The sequence below is a fragment of the Zosterops lateralis genome (assembly GCF_965231275.1).
Source record: "Zosterops lateralis genome assembly, chromosome: 9".
Taxonomy (NCBI): Eukaryota; Metazoa; Chordata; class Aves; order Passeriformes; family Zosteropidae; genus Zosterops; species Zosterops lateralis.
The window spans coordinates 10475286-10495491 of record NC_139769.1 but is presented as its reverse complement, the minus strand read 5'-3'; the positions used below and the strand labels follow the sequence as shown (position 1 = coordinate 10495491).

The following is a 20206-nucleotide window of genomic DNA, read 5'->3' as shown; positions in this document are numbered from 1 at the left end:
CCACGATACCTTTTTCTCTTTGGGACAGCTGGTATCACCCATCTGTGCTCCTCAGCCTGTATTTTATTCTAAAAAACAGTTCATTTACAAATCCTCTTCAGCTTTAGTTAGCAGCAGTAGTCCACAAAAGCCTCAAGTCCAGCACTGTCAGCTCTTGCAAAGTTGTGACCTTTCCACATAGGGACAAAGCTGTCCTGGGTGGAGGCCCAGGGAGACTGGGACTGAGCCAAGTGCCTGTCTCTCGTGGCCCTGCTGCTGCCCTGGCCATGAGCCTCAGGGTGCCACAGGCATTCCTGAACACACGTTCAACTCCTGCTCTCCCACTGCAGTATTACTGACCCAAGGCCACATCCAGCAAGGTGCCAGCTGGCAGCAGATCCAACACCCAGTGGGAGCAATTCCTGGGCCCCCACATGGCCCCACTCCTGGCTGGGTACCAATGCTGCTGAATCAAGGCTGCTCACACCCTTCATCCTCATAGGCAATGGCAATCCCTCGTCGGCCCTGCACAGCCTTGGAGACAGGGGTCTGTCCCAGCTGCTGCTCCAGGCCCCGCCAGCTGCGAGACTCCAGGAAGGAGGCTGGGAGGAGAAAGGGAATTGTTACCAAGGGCAGGAAGGTGGCACTGCCCCTGCACCAGGGCTCAGCCCCACCATGAAACCAACACAAACCTGCAGGGCTGATCTCTGCGAGTGCCCGTGTCTGGTCCCTGCAGGCCAGGGTGGTGCTGGGAGGCAGCTGAGAGGTCGGGGGGCCACAGAGGTGGGTAGCACACATCTTCCCTGTGATCAACGAGACATCAGGAACAGCCTCTTCTGCGGGAACAGCCGGTGGGAGCTCAACATGTGCACAGGCACCTGCCAGGGAACAGTAACGTTAGCCTGGTCCATCTATCCTGGAGCAACAACAGCTTACAGGCAGGGCAGCTGCGTGGAATATGCTGTGGGAGGGTGTTGGGGAGCTGTCTCTAGCTAATACCTGGCAGCAGGTCTCGGAAGTCTGTGAGGTAGTTCCCCGTCCACTCACGGGCCGGGTTGCAGGCCAGCTCCAGCTCATAGGGGGTCACAACAGGTCGGTAGAAGTCACTGGAGTCCAGGAGGGAGTTCTGAGCACAGGCCACCAGGACGAAGATATCCACCTCCAGGAAGTTGGCCAGCTTGGCAGGGTTGGGCTTCCCCACAGCCAGTGTGTAGCTGCGCTTGCCGGCCCGGCACAGCAGCTGGCGGAGGTGCTGCAGCACGGTCAGGTAGCCTGCCACGCCAAGGGTGCCCACCAGGATGCCCACCACGCTGGCATCCCGCGCCCGCTCCACCAGGTACAGGCGGCGCATCAGGGCCCGGTTGACATTGAGGGTCTCGCGGCGGCCGCAGCCGGTGGTAGGGCTGAAGGAGCTGAAAGGGCAGCAGTTCCAGGTCAGCATGAAGCTGGTGAGGGCAAGGCCTTCAGCTCCCACATAGAACATGGCATAGTCCTGCAGTCCTCTTGCAGCCTCCACCAAGAACTGGCGACCAAACTTCCGCTCCTCCCCGGGCACTGTGGGGTCAGGAGGGTCTCCACACACCAGCCTAGAGAAGATGATATTGGGGTACTCGGGGCACAATTGCTGCTCCAGCTCACCTGAAGAAAGAGAGGAGTGAGAACAAAATTTGGCCACAGTCCTCATGTGGAGAAGGTGCAACAGATCAGGGGAGAAGACAGAAATCAAAGCTGCCAATGTCTAGGAAATGAATGCTTACTTGGTCTGATCCTGGCAGCTCTGCAGAGCTCAGAGCAGTGCCAGAGCCCCCCTTCCCTGCCCCGGAGCACTCACCCATTGCATGGGCATAGACCACATCGTACAGCACCACCACACAGCTCTGCTGCTCGGGGTAGAGCTCCCGGAACGCCTCTGTGCAGCGCCCGATGTCCAGAGGCTGCCGCCCAAAGATGTGCAGCACTGGGAGCTTTCTGCAGGGGCTGAGGCAGGCTGGGCCGTAGTGCAGCACTGCCTCGGCACCCACGTGCTCGGCAGCCACTTCATCCACACAGCAGCTGCGAGGAGAACTCGGTGTCAGACAGGCTCTGCAGCACTCCCTCCCTCCCTCCTCCCTGGCACCGCCCCATTCCTGCCCGCAGGAGAACCCCAGGACACTTTCACAGCCCCACACCGACCTGCCATACGTGGTGTCTCCTAACACGTACATCTCGGCCCCCGTTTCTGCCTCCATCCGGCCCGCCACCTCCACTGCGTCTGCCAGGAGCTCATCAGGGAACTGCAGGGCGACCTGGTGGGAGCAAGGCGTGAGGCAGACAGGGGATGAGGCACTGTGGAGGCTGAGATGAAAAGACAGAAGGGGATAGAATGGATAGAATATTCCCTCAGCAAGTCTGCTGATATGAAACTGGAGGGGGGCGTGGCTGATACACATGAAGGCTGTGCCATTCAGCAGGACCTTGATAGGCTGGAGAATTAAGCAGAGAGAAACCTAATGAGGGTGAACGACAGCAAGTGTAGGGTACTACACCAAGAGAGGAATAACTCCCAACTACCAGCACAGGATGGGGGCTGACCTACTAGAGAGCAGTTCTGCAGATAAGGACCTGGGACCTGGAGTCTTGGTGGGTGACAAGTCGACCATGAACTGGCAGGGCCCTTACAGCCAGGAGGGCCAATGGGATCCTGGAGTGCATTGGGAAGTGTGGCCAGCAGGTTGAGAGTGATGATCCTGCCCTTCTACTTGGCCCTGGTGAGGCACATCATGAGTACTGTCTCCAGTTCTGGGCTACTCAGTATAAGAAGGACAAGGAGCTACTGGAGAAGGTCCAGCAGAGGCCACAAAGATGATGAGGGGTCTGGAGTGTGTCTCTTGTGATAAGAAACTGTGTGAGCTGGGCCCACTTAGTCTGGACAAAAGAAGACAGAGGAGATCTGCTGCGGTTTAGGGATGGTACTCCCCAGTTCAGTGCTCCTAGTGAGCCTCTCCAAACCACACTGCCACTTGCTTCCTCTCCCCTCCCCTTCCTTCTGCAGTGGGATGGAGAGGAGAATGAGAGGCACAAAGGGTCAAGATCACGGGTCAAGATCACAGGTCAAGATCAGAGCAATTTACTAGAAACAGCAAATTAAATAAGAAAAACAACGGTAACAGCAACACTATTAATAACAACGTCAAGAGACAAATGATTTGCACACGAGTGCTCGATGCCGGGTTCTGACAATACCTGACCGTGCCACACTATGGGACCCGGGAAGGACTCCTTCCCTGTCCCCAGAAAATGATGGGAAGTGGTACAGAGTAACCTCTGGGTCGTGGCCATGCCCCCTCCTGGCTACTGCAAAAATTAACCCTGTCCTGCCTAGAACGAGGACAGGATTTCATTCGTGCACACAAATATCTCAAAGGTGGGTGCCAAAAGGACGGTGCTAGACTCTTTTCAGTGGAGCCCAGCAACAGAAAGCAGCCATGGCTACAAACTAAGACAAAAGAAGTTTCATGTTAACATGAGGAAGGACTGCTTTACACTGAGGGTGGCAGAGCACTGGAACACCTGCCCAGGGAAGTCGTGGAATATCCATCCCTGGAGACATTCCAAACTCATATGGGCGTGTTGCTGTATAACCTGACCTGGTGACCCTGCCCTGGCAAGGGGGTTGGACTGGATGATCTCCAGAGGTTCCTTCCAACGCTAACAATCCTGTGAGGCGCCGGGAGAGGGGGCGGCGCGCAGCCCCCGGCCGGCTCCACCCTCGGTCCCACTCACCTTGCGGAACCCGCCATCTCGTACGAAGGCGGCGGCCCGGCCCATCTCGTAGAAGCCGTCGAGGTCGCTCCGCGGTGCCGCCGCCACGGCCGCGCACAGCTCCCGCCGCAGCGCCGCCTCCCCATCGCTGCTGAAGGCCGTGGCCATGGCGGCACGCGGCACCCTGCGCCCGCTTCCGGGCTGCGGCGCGACTCTGACCAATGGAAGCTCGGCTCTGCCTTCCCCGCCCCCAGAAGTCCTGCCCATAACGGGGCGGAGAGGGGACGACAGCCAATGGAAATATGCGCTGATCGCGGTGCATTATGGCGCGTGTAGTTCTCCAGCCTCTGTCAAACCAGGCAGCCAATAAGCGGGCGCGGTGGCGGAGGCGGCGTTCCGCTACTTCCGTCCGGGCGCTGCAGTTCCGGTCAGGTGCCGCGCGCGGGTCAGGTGACCCGGCCCGATCCGCTCCCGCCGCGCCGCCCGGTGCCGCCGCCGCCGCCGCCATGACGGGGCTCGCCCTGCTCTACTCGGGGCTCGGCCTCGCCTTCTGGACCACCCTGCTTGGCGTCGGTCAGCACCAGGGCGGGGGAGGGCACGGGGCCGCGGAGAAGAGGGGTCAGGGGGCCGCGCTGCGGGGCTGAGTCGTAGGGCCGGAGGCGTCTCCGGGCCCGAGAGGAGGCTGTGGTTCCTGCCTGTGCCCCTGCAGGCTGTTCCCTTGCTGCACAGGGGCTGGGAGGGTTGCTTTGGTGTGGGAGGGGAAGGCGGGGGTTCAGGGATGCAGCGTTGTCAGGCCCCCGGTTGCCACTGTGCTCCCCAGGGCTGGTCCGTGGGCTGCGGCACGACCGGGAGCGCTGCTGTGGGGCTGCCCAGCCCGGGCATCGCCCCTCGGGGCTGTAGCTGCTCCCTCGGAACCCCCAGCGGTGCCGTGTAACTCCCAGTCGCTGTTGGATGTGCAGCTTTCAGCGCTCTGAGCCCGTCTGGCTTGAGCAGTTGATTTGCTTCTCTGTGTGAGCGAGGGCAGAAAGGTGCTGATGCCAGCCAGGAGTCGTGTTTGGATTTGGTAGATTAGGGGAGGTAAAGGCAGGAGAAGCCTGGTCCTTCAGACTGTGATGGTTGATGTCTCTCGGGGGGAGAAATCGCCTTGCTTTGCCGAGCTGTGGCAGCATGAAAGAACATGCAAGTTTGGATAATTGTGGAGCTGCTGCTTGGCCGTGTTGCAGCTCCTGGCAGCCCATGATCTGCTGCTCAAGGTGTTGGGCTTTTGGAGGATGGAATTAATGCCCTAGGGCCAGCAGGTAGATTTTGTGCTGGGATTGCTGGTTATTTTCTCTTAGCATAGAATGAAGTGACCACAAACCAGGCAGAGGCTGAGGAAACCTTGACCCTTGCTTCAGTGTTTGGGTGAGGGGAGAGAATGAGTCTGAAGGGTGTCTCACTCCCTCGTGTTTCCAGGGCTTGGTGAACCCAGTGTGGGCCTAGGGCTGCCTCACTGGGCTCTCTGAATCATTTAGCTCACACCAGTGCAGATTCACCCTGTGAACGTGAGCCTGTTGGAAAATCTCACTGAGCTGAGCCCAGCTGCTCTTAACTTCCCCTGCCCTGTTGCAGTCCCTTTTTGAGGAAGACCATGAGCAGGAAGTGGTCTTGCTCCATGCAGTGTTGCAGTAGTGTCTGTGTGTTTTCTGTCTTTGTCCTAACCCCTGATTTGATCCTCCAGTCCTGCTGCTGTATCTTCTGTCCTTCTGGCTTCAGGGCTTCGAATCAGAGCTCACAGGAGAATGTCCTTTACCTTGTTTCTTTTGCATATGAATCGAAGGTTACACCTGCTCTTGAAGACATGCAAGGTGCCCTGAGGATCTGCCCTGAACTGGTTGTAGCTCTTTTTTTACCACTTCTGGGGAGTGGAGGCAGCTGAGGCTGGCTGGGTTCAGTTCCTGTTCTGACAGCAAACCCAAAACACAAGTAATAGACTGGCTGGGCCCAGCACTAGAGATTGTCCTTGGAGGTTGCCAGACATGCAGGCTGGGCTGTGGCTTTCCTCTGTATTCCTTGTCTGTGGTAGCACCATTCTTCATTCTTGTGTGTTGCTACAGGGGAGGGGGAGGTACCCCAAATCTGTGGCCAGCTCAGAAAGAGTGGCCAGCCTTACCACCTCCCATTATGGGGCTCACTGGCTTGCCTGACAGTGGTCTTGTGCTCTCCTGAGTGTGGTGAGTGGGGTGCTGAGACCTGAGCTGTACATGGAGGGGTGAGCACACAAGAATAATGGGGAAATCCCTGCTGCAAGGGACCTGCAGTGCTGAGGCCTTCCAGTGGGATGAATAGTCCTGCAGGTCTTGGCTGTGTTCAGGGAAGGGCTTCTCTAACCTGCCCCCATATTTCTGCTGGCCACATTGCCATCACCCCCTATTTCCAGGCTGCTACTCTGGGGTGGAAGGGAGCAGTGAGACACGTGCAGTGACCTCTTTTCTGCTTTTGAGCACATCAGAAGTCTCCCATTTCCTCTTTTCCCAACCGTATGTGGGATCAGCGTCGTGCAGGCTCTGGCTGGTTACAGTCAGATACAGCAGAGCTCTCCCTTCACCCTCTGTCTGGCATGGAGCACACAGTGCCATGATGCCTGTGCTTATCTGCTCCTTAGGGCTGGGTCACCCTCCCTTTTCCAGCAAAGAGCAAGTGTTCTTCTGGTGTGCAGCCATGTTTCCCACTCAGGAGCTCAGAGTAAGGCAGGGTTTCGGTGCAGGGATGTGACTCTTGGCTGTAGTCCCTGGTAGGAGATGAGCACAGCAGGGCGATCCCTCCTTGAAAAGGAAGGGCTTTTCTGAGTTTCTCAGAGTAATGCTTTGGTGTCTCCCACCTGTGCTGGAGTGTAAATTTATCTGGAAATTACCCTGGGGGAAATGCTGAGGACAACAGTCATGTCTAGAACCCACAGCCGTGGAAAGGGGGTGTTGGAAGAAAGATGGTGCTTCTTGTGTTGATGGGCTTCTGGGAAGCAACACAAATGCTGATGGGATGGTGATGTAGCAGCATGTGATGGTCAATCAGGGCACAGCCTTGCTCATCTTGTCCCTCCTGTGGTAGGGAAGAGCTCACAGCTGGTCCCCTGGAGTTGTGGCTCTCCAACAGGGCTGAGCCATTGGGGAGCCAGGGTAGAGATGGTGCTGGGGCACAGGGCTGTGCATTGCCCTTGACACTCTGCAGCTCAGCATGGTCTGTGGGTGCTCAGCAGGGTTAGGGGATGGAAATTGGGTGTAACAACAACCATGATCATCTGCTGGGCATGGCTGGGATGGGGTCTGACAGTATCCCAGGTCCAGGCTGCCTGTCCTGTGCTGATGTGGAATTGTTGGAATCAGGGGGGGTAGGATTTGGAGGGCACACCCTGCCCCACAGCTCTGCATGCCTGAGAGTGTCTTCCCAGTAATCCTCCTTCATGCTGTGCTTTGCTCCTGGGTCTTTGCTTAGGGGCTTTGCAGGCTGGGGAGGAACCGGCAGTGCTGGATCCAGCTGGTGCCTCCCTGGAGGTTTCCATCTTGTTCTTGCTTTCCAGGGATCTGCTACACAATATTTGACCTGGGCTTCCGCTTCGATGTGGCTTGGTGAGTTCCCTGTAAACACGGGCATCCTCAGGGCTTTGTGAGGAGGTAGGAGGTGCTGGCAGTGTCTCCCAGGAGCAGCACTTGCTTTTGAGTGATGGGCAGTGGTCACTGCATCACAGGAGAACGATCTACAGTGAGCAGGGCCTCTGCTCCTCGGGAGGTGGGATGGATACAGCCCGTGTGTTCCTGTGGCTGGCTCTGTATGAGGTCCTGGTGCAGCTGTTGCTGCTCTGCCATCCGTGTCTCCGAGCCCAGGCTTCCAGTTCACAATGAGGGTTTGGGAGGAGGATCTTGATCCATGCAGGTGAGGGTTCTGTGTCTCTGACTGGCAGAGAGAGGTTGTCATGTCCTGCTGTCTGGCTGCCCAACCCAGCTTGGGCTTCTTAATTTGGTGGAGGGGTACATGTTTTGGGGTAGGCTATGTGGTGGTACTATGGGGGCTCAGCCTCTGTGCTAACTCAAGGTACTTCTTCCTCTCCAGGTTTCTGACAGAGACCTCACCCTACATGTGGTCCAACCTGGGCATCGGCTTGGCCATCTCCCTGTCTGTGGTGGGAGCTGCCTGGTGAGTGGGACTGGCTCTTCAGCATTCTCCTGCTATCCCACCTTGGTAGCTGTGTATACACTGCAGATTTCCCACAGCAGAGGAGGGTAGAACAATGTGTACATGTAGGGCTGTGGGTCACCACAGCAGTGGGGCTGAATTGCTGAGCCACTGTGGGGTCTGGGTGAACCAGCCCACAGGCAGCAGTGGTAGTGGACAGACAGGGAAGTCTCTGGAAGCTGTACCTCTCAGCCCAGGCTGTCCAGTGGTGGCTCTTGTGCCCCAGCAGTTCTGCTGGTGTAGGTAGTGAAGCCTGGGGCCACTCATACTCTGGGAGTGGCTAGGCTGAGTGCTCAGTGTCCCCCAGCTGCATGCCTGATTCTTTGCTCAGCTGAAAGATCCTGGTTTCTGTATAGAATTCTGCCATTGCCAAACCTTCCACCAACCACCCTTGTCTGCTACAGGGGGATTTACATCACGGGCTCCAGCATCATCGGTGGTGGAGTCAAAGCCCCACGGATCAAAACAAAGAATCTGGTGAGGTAAGCACAGACTTGGGGTTAGTTCTTGTGCTGCACCTGAGTGTAGCAGGTCACAACCCACTCAATGAAGAGGCTTCTGTCTGCCCTCTAGCTGGGTGCTGCTGGCAGACTGTTCCTTGCTGAGCTGCTGATGCTGTTTGCTTTCAAAACAAAGAGCTCTAAAAGAGCCAGAGTGCTGCTTTGAAGGGTCACTGTGTGATATCACACTGTGAATGAGCCCAGTGTGTTCAAAACAAACACCCTGAGATCACACATCCTGCCTAGGCAAGGGTTCTCCTTGCACAACCCTTCCACAAGGAGCAGAAACAGGCTGGTGAAGGGCAGGGATTCCTAGGCCTGCTTCCCACAGGATTCTTGCAGTTTACTCAGGTGCCACAGCAGAACCAGCATCCAGCCTATGTGTTTGGCAGCTCCCCCTAGTTTGAAAGGAAAGCAGTGGGTAGCTTCCCATATGGGTGTGGAGGGGTCTGACTGGCTGGGCATGAAGTGGCAGGGGCTCCTGGGGGTGGGGTCTTTCCCCTGGGACACTGATCAGACTGACTGAGACACTGTGCTCAGGCTTTGCCTTTCTCCCACAGCATCATTTTCTGTGAGGCCGTGGCCATCTATGGGATCATCATGGCAATAGTCATCAGTAACATGGCTGAGGTATGGGAGCACTGGGCTGCTGTGCCATCTCTGCACCAGCCTTGGGGCTGTGGTGGGGATGGGCAGCTGGTCATGGGCCAGCGTTGTGAGGGGTAGCCTTTGAACGCTGTTGTGCCTTTGGGAGTTCCTGGACTGGTGTTCTGTGTAGTGATCCTTGCCTGTGATGAAGAGAGGGTTGGGAGAGCACACACAAGGTGGATGCCATGAAGCCAGCCTGGCGTGGAGTCAGGGAATGGCTCTGGCCAAAATGTGGCTGCCTTGTGCTGTATCAGGGACAGGTAACTTTTCCAGAGACCACAGACTTGTCACTAACCCAGATCCTGTGCTTTCTGTCAGCCTTTCAATGGAGTCACCCCAGAAGAGATTGGAGCCAGAAACTACCACGCAGGTAAGGACTGCAGTGTCCCTTGTGCTGTCGCTGTAAGCACTGCCACACCCTGACCCCCACCTTCTGACCTACCATGGTCTGCTGCTGATGTCTGGAGGACATGTGACTCTTCTGCCAAAAGACAGCTTTTTACTTACCTTCTCGAGGTCCTCCTGCACCCAGCAGGCTGTGCTGCCCAGCAGCAGCACTGCTCCTCGCCCTGGTGGAACAGTGGCCTGGCACTGTGGAAGCTGGGGCACACCTCAGAGCAGTCCTGCTCCTCAAGCAGGGTGTTGCTGGGGCTTGGCAGCTCTGGGTCTTCTGTCACTTTGAGGCAGAGCTTCTGCAGCATGTCCTGGTTGCAGGTGGAAGGGGGTTATGCCCTGCTCCTGCAGCATTCCTCTCTCACAGGTTTCTCCATGTTTGGAGCTGGTCTGACCGTGGGTTTATGTAATCTCTTCTGTGGGGTCTGTGTGGGCATTGTGGGCAGCGGGGCTGCCCTGGCTGATGCCCAGAATGCCAGCCTCTTCGTCAAGATCCTGATTGTGGAAATCTTTGGCAGTGCCATAGGGCTGTTTGGGGTCATCGTTGCTATTCTACAGGTAACTGCTTCCTGAGGCCACCAGGCCTATATGAGCACAAGGTGTTGTCACCCTGGATGCTTATCAGCCCCAGGGAGACACACTTGGGTTTCAGCACAATCTTCTGCATTGGGATGGGGAGGCTGTTTACCAGGTTTGGGGTGGCACAACTCTTCTTATAGCATACTGTGCCTATTTGCAGCATTGTGAACCCTTTTGATGGCCTCTCTGTCACTGAGAGTGTCACCTTGCATGCACCCTGTGTGATGCTCATGTTTTACCAGTGGGACTGATAAGCTGTCTGCAGCTTCTGGATTGTCCTGGGGTGCTTGGGTGGGACTGGGGTGTTTAGCTGGGGTTTGTGAGCCACAACCTAACCTCTCTTCTTTCTTTCTAGACATCCAGAGTAAAAATGGGCTGAGCCCTCTTGCACTCAGCCTGTTCCAGCCCACCCCAAGAGGTTCTGTATATACTTATTTAATGTTTCTGTACTTGAATGGGGTGGGAGATTCCTGGCATCGGGAGCAGGAGCCTGACTGCGTAGAGCCCCGTCCTGCAGATCAATCGGCCCCTTGGAAGAAACAAATTTCTCTGTGTGAATTCTGCCCCCAGCAGCCCGGCCCAGCCTCTGGGGCCCTGCTGCTGCCTGTCCCTGGTGTGTAGAATCAACCATCAGTGCAATTCTGTGTCAGTGAAATAAATATGGTTCTCGTCCAGCTCTTTCTCCTCCTTGTACATGCTAGGGAGGTTTGCAGAGAGCAACTGCTGGTTTGGGCTGCCCCAGTGCTCAGAGATTCCTCTCTGTGCGTCTGGCAAAAATCCCTGTCCTATTCCAGGAGCCTGGTGGTTTCCTGCCTGTGTGGGGTTAATTCTGTTGTCTTTCCAGGCTACAAGAGTCACCATTTGGGCTGTGGGAATGCAGGGCTGTGCCTTGCTGCCTGGAGCAGGTACAAGGCTGTTGGAACAGGCAGCAGGCAGCTCTGAGTTGCCTCTGCCAGGCTCCTAGCAGCCCAACACAAGCTGGGCCTTTCAGCTCCCATCCAGGTAATTTAGTGTGGTGGGTGTGTACACAGTGTCCACTGTGCAGCTGGGGAGCACCAGAAGAGCAGACAAGTGAAACTTTTGCACCTTCAGAGGACATCCTTCAGCCAGCAGCTCTGTGGTGTGACTTGGCTGTGTGCTGGGGCTCTCCAATCTGCCGTGCCCCTCTGTCCAGGGGGCCTTGGCAGAGGTCCCGGGGTGGGGACGCTTTGTGCTGGCTCTGTTCCCTGTCCCTGGCTGCACTGAATAGTGTGGGGAAGCTGGCTGTAGACAGCTGGACCTGCAGCTCATCTGCTGCTTGGGGGAAGGGAAGAACAAGGTCCTTCTGCATATGCTCTGCAGAGAACCTGGAGGCTGCTGCTTCTGCTGTATCCAGCACAAGGCCCTCATCCTGTTCTTCTATTGGTATACCTTCACAGGGAAAGCACTGATCTTCCAGTGCTGTGTCAGAGCAGATGTATGCTTAGAGCTGCCCCTCTCTTCCCACATGGATGCCTCAGGCTGGGGCAGCAGTGAGCCTGCTGGAGCCTGGTGGTTCTTGCCCTTGAACTAGAGCAGCTGCCTCTGCATGACCCCTCTGAGATCTGCTGCTCTCCTGCCTCTGTTCCACATTGTCCTATGAGTTTTGGGACTGCAGCGTATTTCAGCCCAGGGTGCATGACAGTTGTGGGGGGAAAATCAAGCTGCTGCCTCTGCTAGCTGTGCTGGCTGTCCCCTGAGGCTGGAGGCTCTCACAGTGAGGAACAATGTGAGACCTGTGTAGTGGCAGGACACAAACTGGGCACTGCCTGGTTGGAAGAAAGAGTGTCAGGTGTGGGCAGATTTTTGCCTGTCCTGTGGGAGCTGCAGAACCATTTCATTAGACCCACAATGAGCTCAGGGAAGGGATGCCTGGGGTTGGAGAGGTTTGTGCTGGTGTTAGAGAAGCTGCTTTACGGGTTAATCATCTTCCTGGTTAGCAGCTGTCTTGAAAGACTCACCCACTTGTTTTTCAGGGATGGGCCTCTGCCCTGCCCAGATAGAAATGCATCTGCTGTCAGAAATATCCATCTGCTGTCAGAAATGTGCCTCTGTGAGGTGTTTTTCCATTCTCCCAATCCTGCCTATCTATATCACTGCCTTGGCAAGGGAATAGGCTCTAGACTTGGCAAAAGACCCCTTATAAGGACATGATACCCATCAGGGCTACTCTCAAGGTGACCTACAGCCCACCTACCATAGCCAGCAGTGATAAGGTGAGCATGTCATTCTACGTGAGCATGCTTCGGTTCCAGGACTTGGAAAGCAGAGGAAAAAAAACTTAAACAAGGCTTCAGGATCTTACACCTTGTTTCATTTAGAAGCAGTAGCAGGGGGAGTTAAAAGATATTTTGGTAACCATGTGTAGGTATTGATGAGGAAAATGCCACCTGCTGAGAAGCCAAACCAAGAGCTGGAGGCAGAAGTTGGACTGCTTTCAGCAGGGCCCGTTTGCAAGGGTGGAGCAGGGCTGGGCTGGGTGGGTGCCATTCAGTTCTCTTCTGAGAGGCTGTCTGCTGAAGGGAGCTGGAAAGCCCTGGCTTGGGTGAGCAGCCCGGCAGGGGAGGAGGAGAGGCCTCAGGGGACAAGGTTGCTCTGAACAGGCACAAGTGCTGGGGAAGGGAGCTGAGGGGGTGCCAGGGAGGGAAAGGCTGGAGACAGTGCAAAAACTACTTGTGGTGGGCCAAACTTGCGGTGGGACCAAACCAAGATCTTTCACTGATGCCTTTGTGGTAAGGGCAGTGAGATTCCCAGTTGTTTCCTAGCAATGAACCAGAAAGGGTGGTGGGGGGGGGGGGAAAGGAGCCACAAATAGGTTGCAGCGGACGCTGAGCCAGCACCAACGGCAGGGAGCGGGGGAGCCGCCGCAGGTGGGTCCTTGGAGGCGCTGCCTTCCAGGAACAAGGAGCAAGGGAACGAAGAAAGGCGGACACCCCGTGCCTGTGTCCCGGAGGGGGCCTGGAGGGGCCCCGGTGCCGCGCCTGGGGCCAAGGGCTGAGCATCCCGAGGTGGAGCCGGAGGCATCGCGCACCCCGGGGTGTGTCTGCATCCGTGGGATCCCCGTCCGTGCGCCCCGGCGCCTGCCGGACTGCCCTCCTGGGCCCGGGCTCCGGGGCGGGCGGCGGCGGGGCCCCGCCCGGTGCGGCGTTGGCGGGCGGAGCCGGCGTGCGGGCGCGGCCCCGTCTCCCTGCGGCTCTCGGCGGTGCGGCGGCCCGGCCGGCTGGGCCCCCCGCAGCCCCGGGCATGGGAGCCCGCGGGCCGGCGGCCGGGGCTGGAGGAGGAAGAGAAGGAAGAGAAGGAGGCGGCGGCGGGGGCCGCTGACCGGCGCCGGGGCGGCGCGGCAGCCCTGAGGCCGCGGTGAGTGGAGCGGCGCGGGCAGGCCTGGCCGGGCGGGGGAGGCCCGGGATGCGACCCGCGGGAACCGATCCTGGTCACTCGTGGGCAGCACCACTCTGGCGCGGGGAAAAGCCTAATTTTGAGATTGTTTCTCGTTTTTTAAATAAGTTTTTGCATGTGTCGGGAACTGGGAAAAATTAGGGGGCGGAGGAGTGTTAGTTGTGTTGAATGCGGCCCCTCGCCCCGCTTTGGGCCGGGAGGTGGCCACCTTTAGGGCATCGAGGCCACCGGCTCCCACCGTGCCTCCCTTCTCCCAGCCCTGGGGGGTCTTCTGGGAAGAAGAATAGAGTCCACGGGTTGAGCATCCCCTCCAAAACGAGCATCACCAGCCCCATGGCACATACTGCGCTGGCTTGAAACCCTGGGGACCAGCTCCCCAGCCCCAGGTTGCTTTTGGCCTCTCAGACCCTGCACAGATGCTGCGGTGGGGGGAGATGACATCATATTTCATAACCCCCTCCTTAGCAGTTTAAGCCCACTCATGTTCGTGGTGTCCTGTGGCTGCTGCTTGATGGAGTGCTTTGCTTTTGTTCTTGCTGAGCATTACTCTCTACTTGCCTCGTGGACCATTCTGCCGAAGGGCCCCTTAAAAACAGCTCCGATTTTTCCCTGTTGCATCCCTGTCTGGCTGCTGAGGCACTTCACTCCACTCCATATACTGCACAGGTTTTTGGGGAGGGTTTCTCACAGGTGCTGGGGGCAGGCTGTGTCATGGGCTGTGTTGAGTAACAAGGCACTGTTATCGGGGGGAAGTTTAAGCAATAACAGCAAAGATAGCTTTTCTTCAGAGGGCTACTTTCTAGAAAAAAAACTGTATGTGGGATTGGGCTGCTGACACATGCCAGGACACCCCTAACCACAGAGGGAAGGGTGGACATAGTTGGGGCAAAGGGCTCAGAGCCTTTTCCAGCACTTCCCTGCGTGCAGTGGGTTCTAGGGTCTGCCTTCCAGGGTCAGTCCTGCAACTGGGAGAGGACACCCCAGAGCAGGGTTGGGTGAAGGATCCTGCATCAGCTCCAATCCCCATACCCATCCAATGTGGCCATCACTGCCAACTCAGTGCCCTGTGGCTCCCTGGGGGATCCCACTAGACAGGGACAGTGGCTGCCAGTGACCAGTTGCCAGCACTGTTGGGTGCTATCTGCACTCCTGCAGGGGGTCTTGCTGCAGACTCCCAGCCACCAAAATCCCCTCAGGGACCATGCAGCAGCTCTGGCCTGTCCTGAGGTCCTCAGGGCTTTGTGAACCCCGGTACTGTCCCTTGTGATTGCTTTGCTGTGTCCTAGCAACTTCCCTGAAACCAGGGACTAGCACGACAGGGATCAGGGCAGGAACGGGGGTGCATGGCTGTGCTGTGGCCTGAGCCCTGGCAGTGGCAGGTCTGGAAAAGGCCAGATTGTTTGACTTGTCTGGGACTCTCTAGTGATTCTCCCAGCTGGCTTCCTGTCAGGGCTCTGGCCCAGCTCCAGGTGTCATGTGGGAGATAAGGGGACCCTGACTTCTAGCAGTCCAGTGTCCCGGGAGGCCTCACCATCAGCAGGAGGGGAGAGGATCTGCGCCACTGGCTGTAAGCCAGACCCCCCTGGATGTGGCAGGGAACCCTGACTCAAGGGGGCTGGGATGTCCTGCTCGGCTCGGCTTGGCTTGGCTCGGTTTCTGCTGTGCAGCTGCTCCCCCGCTGGGTGCCTCGAGGAGGGCCCCTGCCGGCGTGACTCTCATTGCTGCCCCGCTTTGGTGCTGCTGCTGGGGGGAGGGAGCAGGATGAGGAATAGGGAAGTGAGGGTGCCTCAGAAAAGGGTGGCTGGTGGGGACACCTGTGGTGCCCTTGGGACATCCCAGGCTGGCCATGTTTTTGGAGAGCATAGCCTTTGTCAAGGGCCCAACCTCCGTAGAGGCTCTTTGTGGCTAGACTGGAGGTGTCCATATCCTCCCTCTGGGTGGGAAAAAGGGAAGGGGAGTGAGTCTGTCCTGTTCTGGTCTTGGCTTAGGAAAGGAAGGAGGGGGCTTGCTATGTGGGGCTGAGGACCTCTCATATCTTCATGGTTATGCCTTCAGAGCAGGGATCCAGGTGCAGCATTCCCCCAGGGGTGCTCTCTGGCTCTCAGCCTTCAAGCCCTTCACGTCTGCATCAGGCCTGTGCTACTTGTGCTATCCCAGTGTCATTTGGTCTGGGTTGGGGGCTCAGGCTTGTGGTGTCCTGAGCGTGAGGTGTCTTGGCAGGATCAGGACCGTGGCTGGAGCCGCCCCCCTGCCCCGCCAAGCGCACATGTCCGCCTGCCCGTGCCCAGAAGATGACCAGGCTGCTCTTGGGGGTGACCCTGGAAAGGATTTGCAAGGCCGTGCTGCTGCTCTGCCTGCTCCACTTTGTCATCATCATGATCCTCTATTTTGACGTCTACGCGCAGCACCTGGACTTCTTCAGCCGTTTCAACGCCAGGAACGCCTCGCGCGCCCACCCCTTCTCCAACTCCTCCCGCCCCAACGGCACCGTTCCCAGCTACGGGCCAGCCGGTGCTGAGGCCCCATCCCCCAGCACCAAGCCCAGCACCAACCAGTCTGCCACTGAGAAGCCCTTGCAGCCCTGCCAGGAGACACCTCCTGGCTTAGGTGAGACATGCTGGGTGAGCGTGGGGATGAATTTGGGCTCTGACTCTGAACATGGGGCTAATGTGGGTGCTCATGGCTGACATCCTTATCCCCTTGGCCCTGGGCATGGCTCCCCCATGAAATAGTAGAGAAACCCCAGCCTGGAACTGTATCAGGACAGCTGGTTTCAGGTTTTGTTAGCCCAGTCTCTCTGGGCTCCAGTTTAGGAAAGATTTTGGGCACTCTCTGCCCTCGGCAGTGTCAGTCCCCCTTGCAGGTCCCCCTTGCTGTTTGCTTTACCACTCTGGGCAGGAGCGGCAGGTGACCATGACCCTGACCATGTCCTGTCCTGTGGGCATCGCCCTGCCCTCCCCTCTCACAGTTGGGCGCCTGCTCATCGAGTTCAGCTCTCCCATGAGCATGGAGCGAGTGCAGCGGGAGAACCCTGATGTGCGCCAGGGCGGCAAGTACACCCCCCCTGACTGCCTACCCCGGCAGAAGGTGGCCATCCTCATCCCCTTCCGGCACCGCGAGCACCACCTCAAGTACTGGCTGCACTACCTGCACCCCATCCTGCGCCGGCAGAAGGTGGCTTATGGTATCTACATCATCAACCAGGTGAGAGGGGCAGGGGCGAGAGGGTGATGGGGCTGGGGTGGATAAGCAGGCATTGCTGAGCTTTGCCCTGCAGTTTGGTGAAGACACCTTCAACCGGGCCAAGCTGCTCAACGTGGGATTCATGGAGGCACTCAAGGACGACGAGGAGTATGACTGCTTCATTTTCAGCGACGTGGACCTCATCCCCATGGACGATCGCAACCTCTATCGCTGCTACGAGCAGCCACGGCACTTTGCTGTTGGCATGGACAAGTTTGGGTTCAGGTGGGTGCCCTGGGGAGCTGGGAGTTTTCTGCCTAGGCAGGGCTGGAATATCTCTCTGAGATGGCATCAAGGCAACCACCCTTCATTGTCACCTGGGGTAGGCATGAGGTCAGTGGCTTGAATTGTGGACCTGAGATGGGAGAGGGCACAGAGCCCTGGGTAGGAAGGTGACACAGGAAAGGGTTGGTCCTTGTACTTGTGGGTCCCCATGGGGCTCACCTCCATCTTTGCCTGTTCCTGGGGCTGACCCATTTGCTATCAACCTGCAGGCTGCCCTATGCTGGCTACTTTGGCGGTGTCTCTGGGCTGAGCAAGTCCCAGTTCCTGAAGATCAATGGCTTTCCCAATGAGTACTGGGGCTGGGGAGGAGAGGACGATGACATCTTTAATCGGTAGGTGCCCAACCCCTCGCTAGCACTGACTGGTTGGGGTGTAGCAGGCTCCCCACCAAGCACTGAATTAGCATTATTACTGCGCTGGTGTTCCCAGTTTTGTGAGGGATGTAAGTGGGTCATGGTACATGTCAGGGAGGGATTGAATTACACTCCAGCTTTGGGGTTGGTGACTCTCATGGATGGAACTGGCCTTTCCCAGGGTGCTGGAGGGCTGTGGGACACCCCTCTGCCTCCCTTGTGGCTGAAGCCTGTAGCATGGTATGCACTGTGCCCACAGGGTGGTGTGCCTGTGGGCTCTGCTCCATACAGGGGCTGGGATACTAGACTTGGATGTGTCCAGGGCTGAGATCAAAAACTTGGAAGCATCTCAGTGGTGTCTGTGCAGCAGCCACGCAGTCATTCCTGCCAGCAGCCGGCAGGCAGCAGTATGGCTGCGTGCTGAGCAAAGCCCAATCTCCCCATACGCTGCACTGGGGGCTAGAGCTGGACGGTGGCCACCTCACCTCCTATGGGTTCCCCCATGGTGCTGCCCAGGGAATCCAGTGTGCAGCATGTGATGGCCAGACCAGCCAAACACCCTTGTGGGAGCTGTAGGCACATGGCACAGTTGATTTCCACACAAGGTGGGCTCAGGATGGGGGACAAAAAGTGTGGAGCTCTGGAAGAGCTTCAGGCAGCCCTTGATCTAAGGGGAGGGCTCCAAAGGACGGGCTAGGCAGTGGCATTCAGGGAATGTAAAGGGCAGGGGCTGCAGAGGGAAGGAGGGATGAATGGCTGCACATGGATGACTGCCTGTGTACAGCACAGGCTAAATACAGCTGCTGGTCCCTGGATGGGAGTGGCACTTTGGGCACACTGCCATGGGGCATGTGGCACCATAAGTCATGGCACTGGCCTGGGTGGGGCCTGGCTTTGCTTATCTTGGCACAGCTTTGTTTAACCGGGGACAGGCTTACTTTGCCTGGGGTGTGACCTTGGAGGTCTCTGGGCTGGGGAATGTCCCACCCTAGTGCCCACACACTGATCCCACCCTGCTCCTGGCCCCCAGCATCTCCCTGAATGGCATGAAGGTGTCAAGGCCCGACATCCGCATCGGGAGGTACCGCATGATTAAGCATGAACGCGACAAACACAACGAGCCCAACCCGCAGAGGTGAGTCACAGGGCTGGGGCAGTTGGCACATTGGGCAATCACTTGGCTGCTCACCCCCACAGAGGTCCAGCACTGCTGGCACTACAGCAAGACATCCCTCCATCCTCATCCTGCTCTTCTTTCCCCTAGATTCACCAAGATCCAGAACACCAAAATGACGATGAAGCGGGATGGGATCAGCTCGCTGCAGTACCGGCTGGTGGAGATCTCCCGCCAGCCCATGTACACCAACATCACGGTGGAGATCGGCAGGCCACCGCCCCGCCTGGCCCGCGGCTAGTGCTCCTGTCACTGGGAACCCCTGTGCCTAGGCTGGCTGGGCATAGTGGGTTTTGCCCCAGCTCAAGAGCCAAGACTGGACAGGGATGTTTTCTGCCTACTCTGCTGCCTTCCGGAGACGGCTGCCCCCCAGCCAGCCCTTTGGTCCCCAGGATTTCTCCGTCTCCCCCATCCCCACGAGTGTGTTTGCAGGACCCCTGCCCCATACGTGGTGTGTTGGTGGATGAGCCCAGCTGCCCTGCGAGCAGCTCCTGGCACAGAGGGAGGGGGCAACCCCAAGTCTGGCAAGGAGCCCCCAATCCATGCCAGCTCCTGCCTGCACCCTGGGTGGGGAGGGTGAAATCCCACTGCTCTGTGAGAGCTAGAGGGTCCCCACCAGCGCTGTGAGAAGTGGGGTGCAGGCTTCCCCCTTTACCAGCGCTGGAGCCACTGCTGCCCCAGCTGGGGATGGGAGCAGCCTGGGGCCCCCAGGCAGGCAGGATCAGGGCCAGGTTGCTGCCCTGGCCAGGCACTGCCCATGCCGCTGGGCACACAGACATGGCTTGCTGTCTTCCTCTGCTTTAGTCTGGTGCTTAGAGCCGGGCCCTGTCTCAGCTCTGACAAACAGAGACCTCTGATTAGCGAATGCCCCTCGCTGTGCCTCAGTTTCCCCAGGGCTGGGGGGATGGCAGCTGTATACCATCCCCCTTGCCCAAAGGCAGGTGCTGTGTGTGTGTGTGCAGCCCCTGCCTGCGCCTGCCCTCACCTGCCCTCCCCCCTTTGTTGGGAGAAATAGGGCTCATTTGAACCTCCCAGCCCCTCTTGGTGGGGGCTGGTGCAGCCCCTCTAGCAGGGAGGGAATCTTCCCCTTGAGGTCTCTCCTTGTCTGCCTTCCCCCTTCCATGCCAGGGGCAGGGGGCTGCAGGCAGGAGACAATGCAGGGCAGGAGCCCTGTGCCCCTCCATGGGACTGGGAGCCCCAGCACCCCTGACACTCCATGGGGAGCTAGGAGCAGTGGGGTTGGGAGCAGGGCAGCTCGCCAGGGCTGGGGGGCACCGGCGACTTTTGTACATTTGAATGTCTGACCCTTTTTTTCAGCGTACGTTGAATGCAACGTTCGGTCGTAGAGACCGGGGGTTTTGTATTTAATAAAAGTTTGAAAAGTTAGCAGACTTTGTGGGGGTGGGAGAAAGCACCATCTGAGGTGCTGGGCATGAGGAAGTGGGATTGTGGAGTATAGAGAGGAAGTCCCGTCTGACACCTCCAGCTGCTGGCTGGGAAGCAGAACTCCTGCCTCACCCTGTTCACCCTTGGGAGATCCCCCAGCTCACTCAGCAATGCAGGGGGGGTCTAACAAAGTGCCCACCTAGGGCAAAGTGCACAGGTCAAAGACAGCTACCCTCACTTGTGCCATGGACATTAACTGCCCTCCCATCCATTTGGGGACAGTGCTTTCACCCAGCAGGGAT

General features: G+C 57.8%; 3 protein-coding genes across 3 annotated transcripts; 2 read left to right on the top strand and 1 right to left on the bottom strand.

The window, feature by feature from the left end:
• Positions 1-53: 53 nt before the first annotated feature.
• Positions 54-3888, bottom strand: DPH2 (diphthamide biosynthesis 2; the record flags this gene model as incomplete). The annotated part of the gene is made up of 6 exons (XM_083867889.1): positions 54-581; positions 672-857; positions 979-1617; positions 1811-2031; positions 2152-2264; positions 3742-3888. The coding sequence occupies 6 exons, from the start codon at positions 3886-3888 to the stop codon at positions 451-453; spliced, it is 1437 nt and encodes a 478-aa protein (XP_083724015.1). The 3' UTR covers positions 54-450.
• A 287-nt stretch (positions 3889-4175) lies between these two features.
• ATP6V0B (ATPase H+ transporting V0 subunit b) lies at positions 4176-10724 on the top strand. Its single transcript, XM_083867124.1, has 8 exons — positions 4176-4293; positions 7277-7325; positions 7807-7890; positions 8334-8411; positions 8990-9059; positions 9396-9447; positions 9838-10028; positions 10405-10724. The coding sequence occupies exons 1-8, from the start codon at positions 4227-4229 to the stop codon at positions 10426-10428; spliced, it is 615 nt and encodes a 204-aa protein (XP_083723250.1). The 5' UTR covers positions 4176-4226; the 3' UTR covers positions 10429-10724.
• A 2541-nt stretch (positions 10725-13265) lies between these two features.
• B4GALT2 (beta-1,4-galactosyltransferase 2) lies at positions 13266-19860 on the top strand. Its single transcript, XM_083867999.1, has 7 exons — positions 13266-13424; positions 15684-16070; positions 16432-16667; positions 16741-16931; positions 17201-17323; positions 18375-18479; positions 18609-19860. Exons 2-7 carry the CDS (start codon positions 15755-15757, stop codon positions 18757-18759), a joined length of 1122 nt encoding a protein of 373 aa, XP_083724125.1. The 5' UTR covers positions 13266-13424; positions 15684-15754; the 3' UTR covers positions 18760-19860.
• The last annotated feature ends 346 nt before the right edge of the window (positions 19861-20206 follow it).

Coding starts and splice junctions, on each gene's coding strand:
- ATP6V0B (XM_083867124.1), top strand. CDS start 4,227: ATGACGGGGCTCGCCCTGCTCTACTCGGGGCTCGGCCTCGCCTTCTGG. Junction 9,060..9,395: donor TCATCAGTAACATGGCTGAG/GTATGGGAGCAC, acceptor GCTTTCTGTCAG/CCTTTCAATGGAGTCACCCC. Junction 9,448..9,837: donor AGCCAGAAACTACCACGCAG/GTAAGGACTGCA, acceptor CCTCTCTCACAG/GTTTCTCCATGTTTGGAGCT.
- B4GALT2 (XM_083867999.1), top strand. CDS start 15,755: ATGACCAGGCTGCTCTTGGGGGTGACCCTGGAAAGGATTTGCAAGGCC. Junction 16,071..16,431: donor GGAGACACCTCCTGGCTTAG/GTGAGACATGCT, acceptor CCCCTCTCACAG/TTGGGCGCCTGCTCATCGAG. Junction 16,668..16,740: donor GTATCTACATCATCAACCAG/GTGAGAGGGGCA, acceptor TTTGCCCTGCAG/TTTGGTGAAGACACCTTCAA.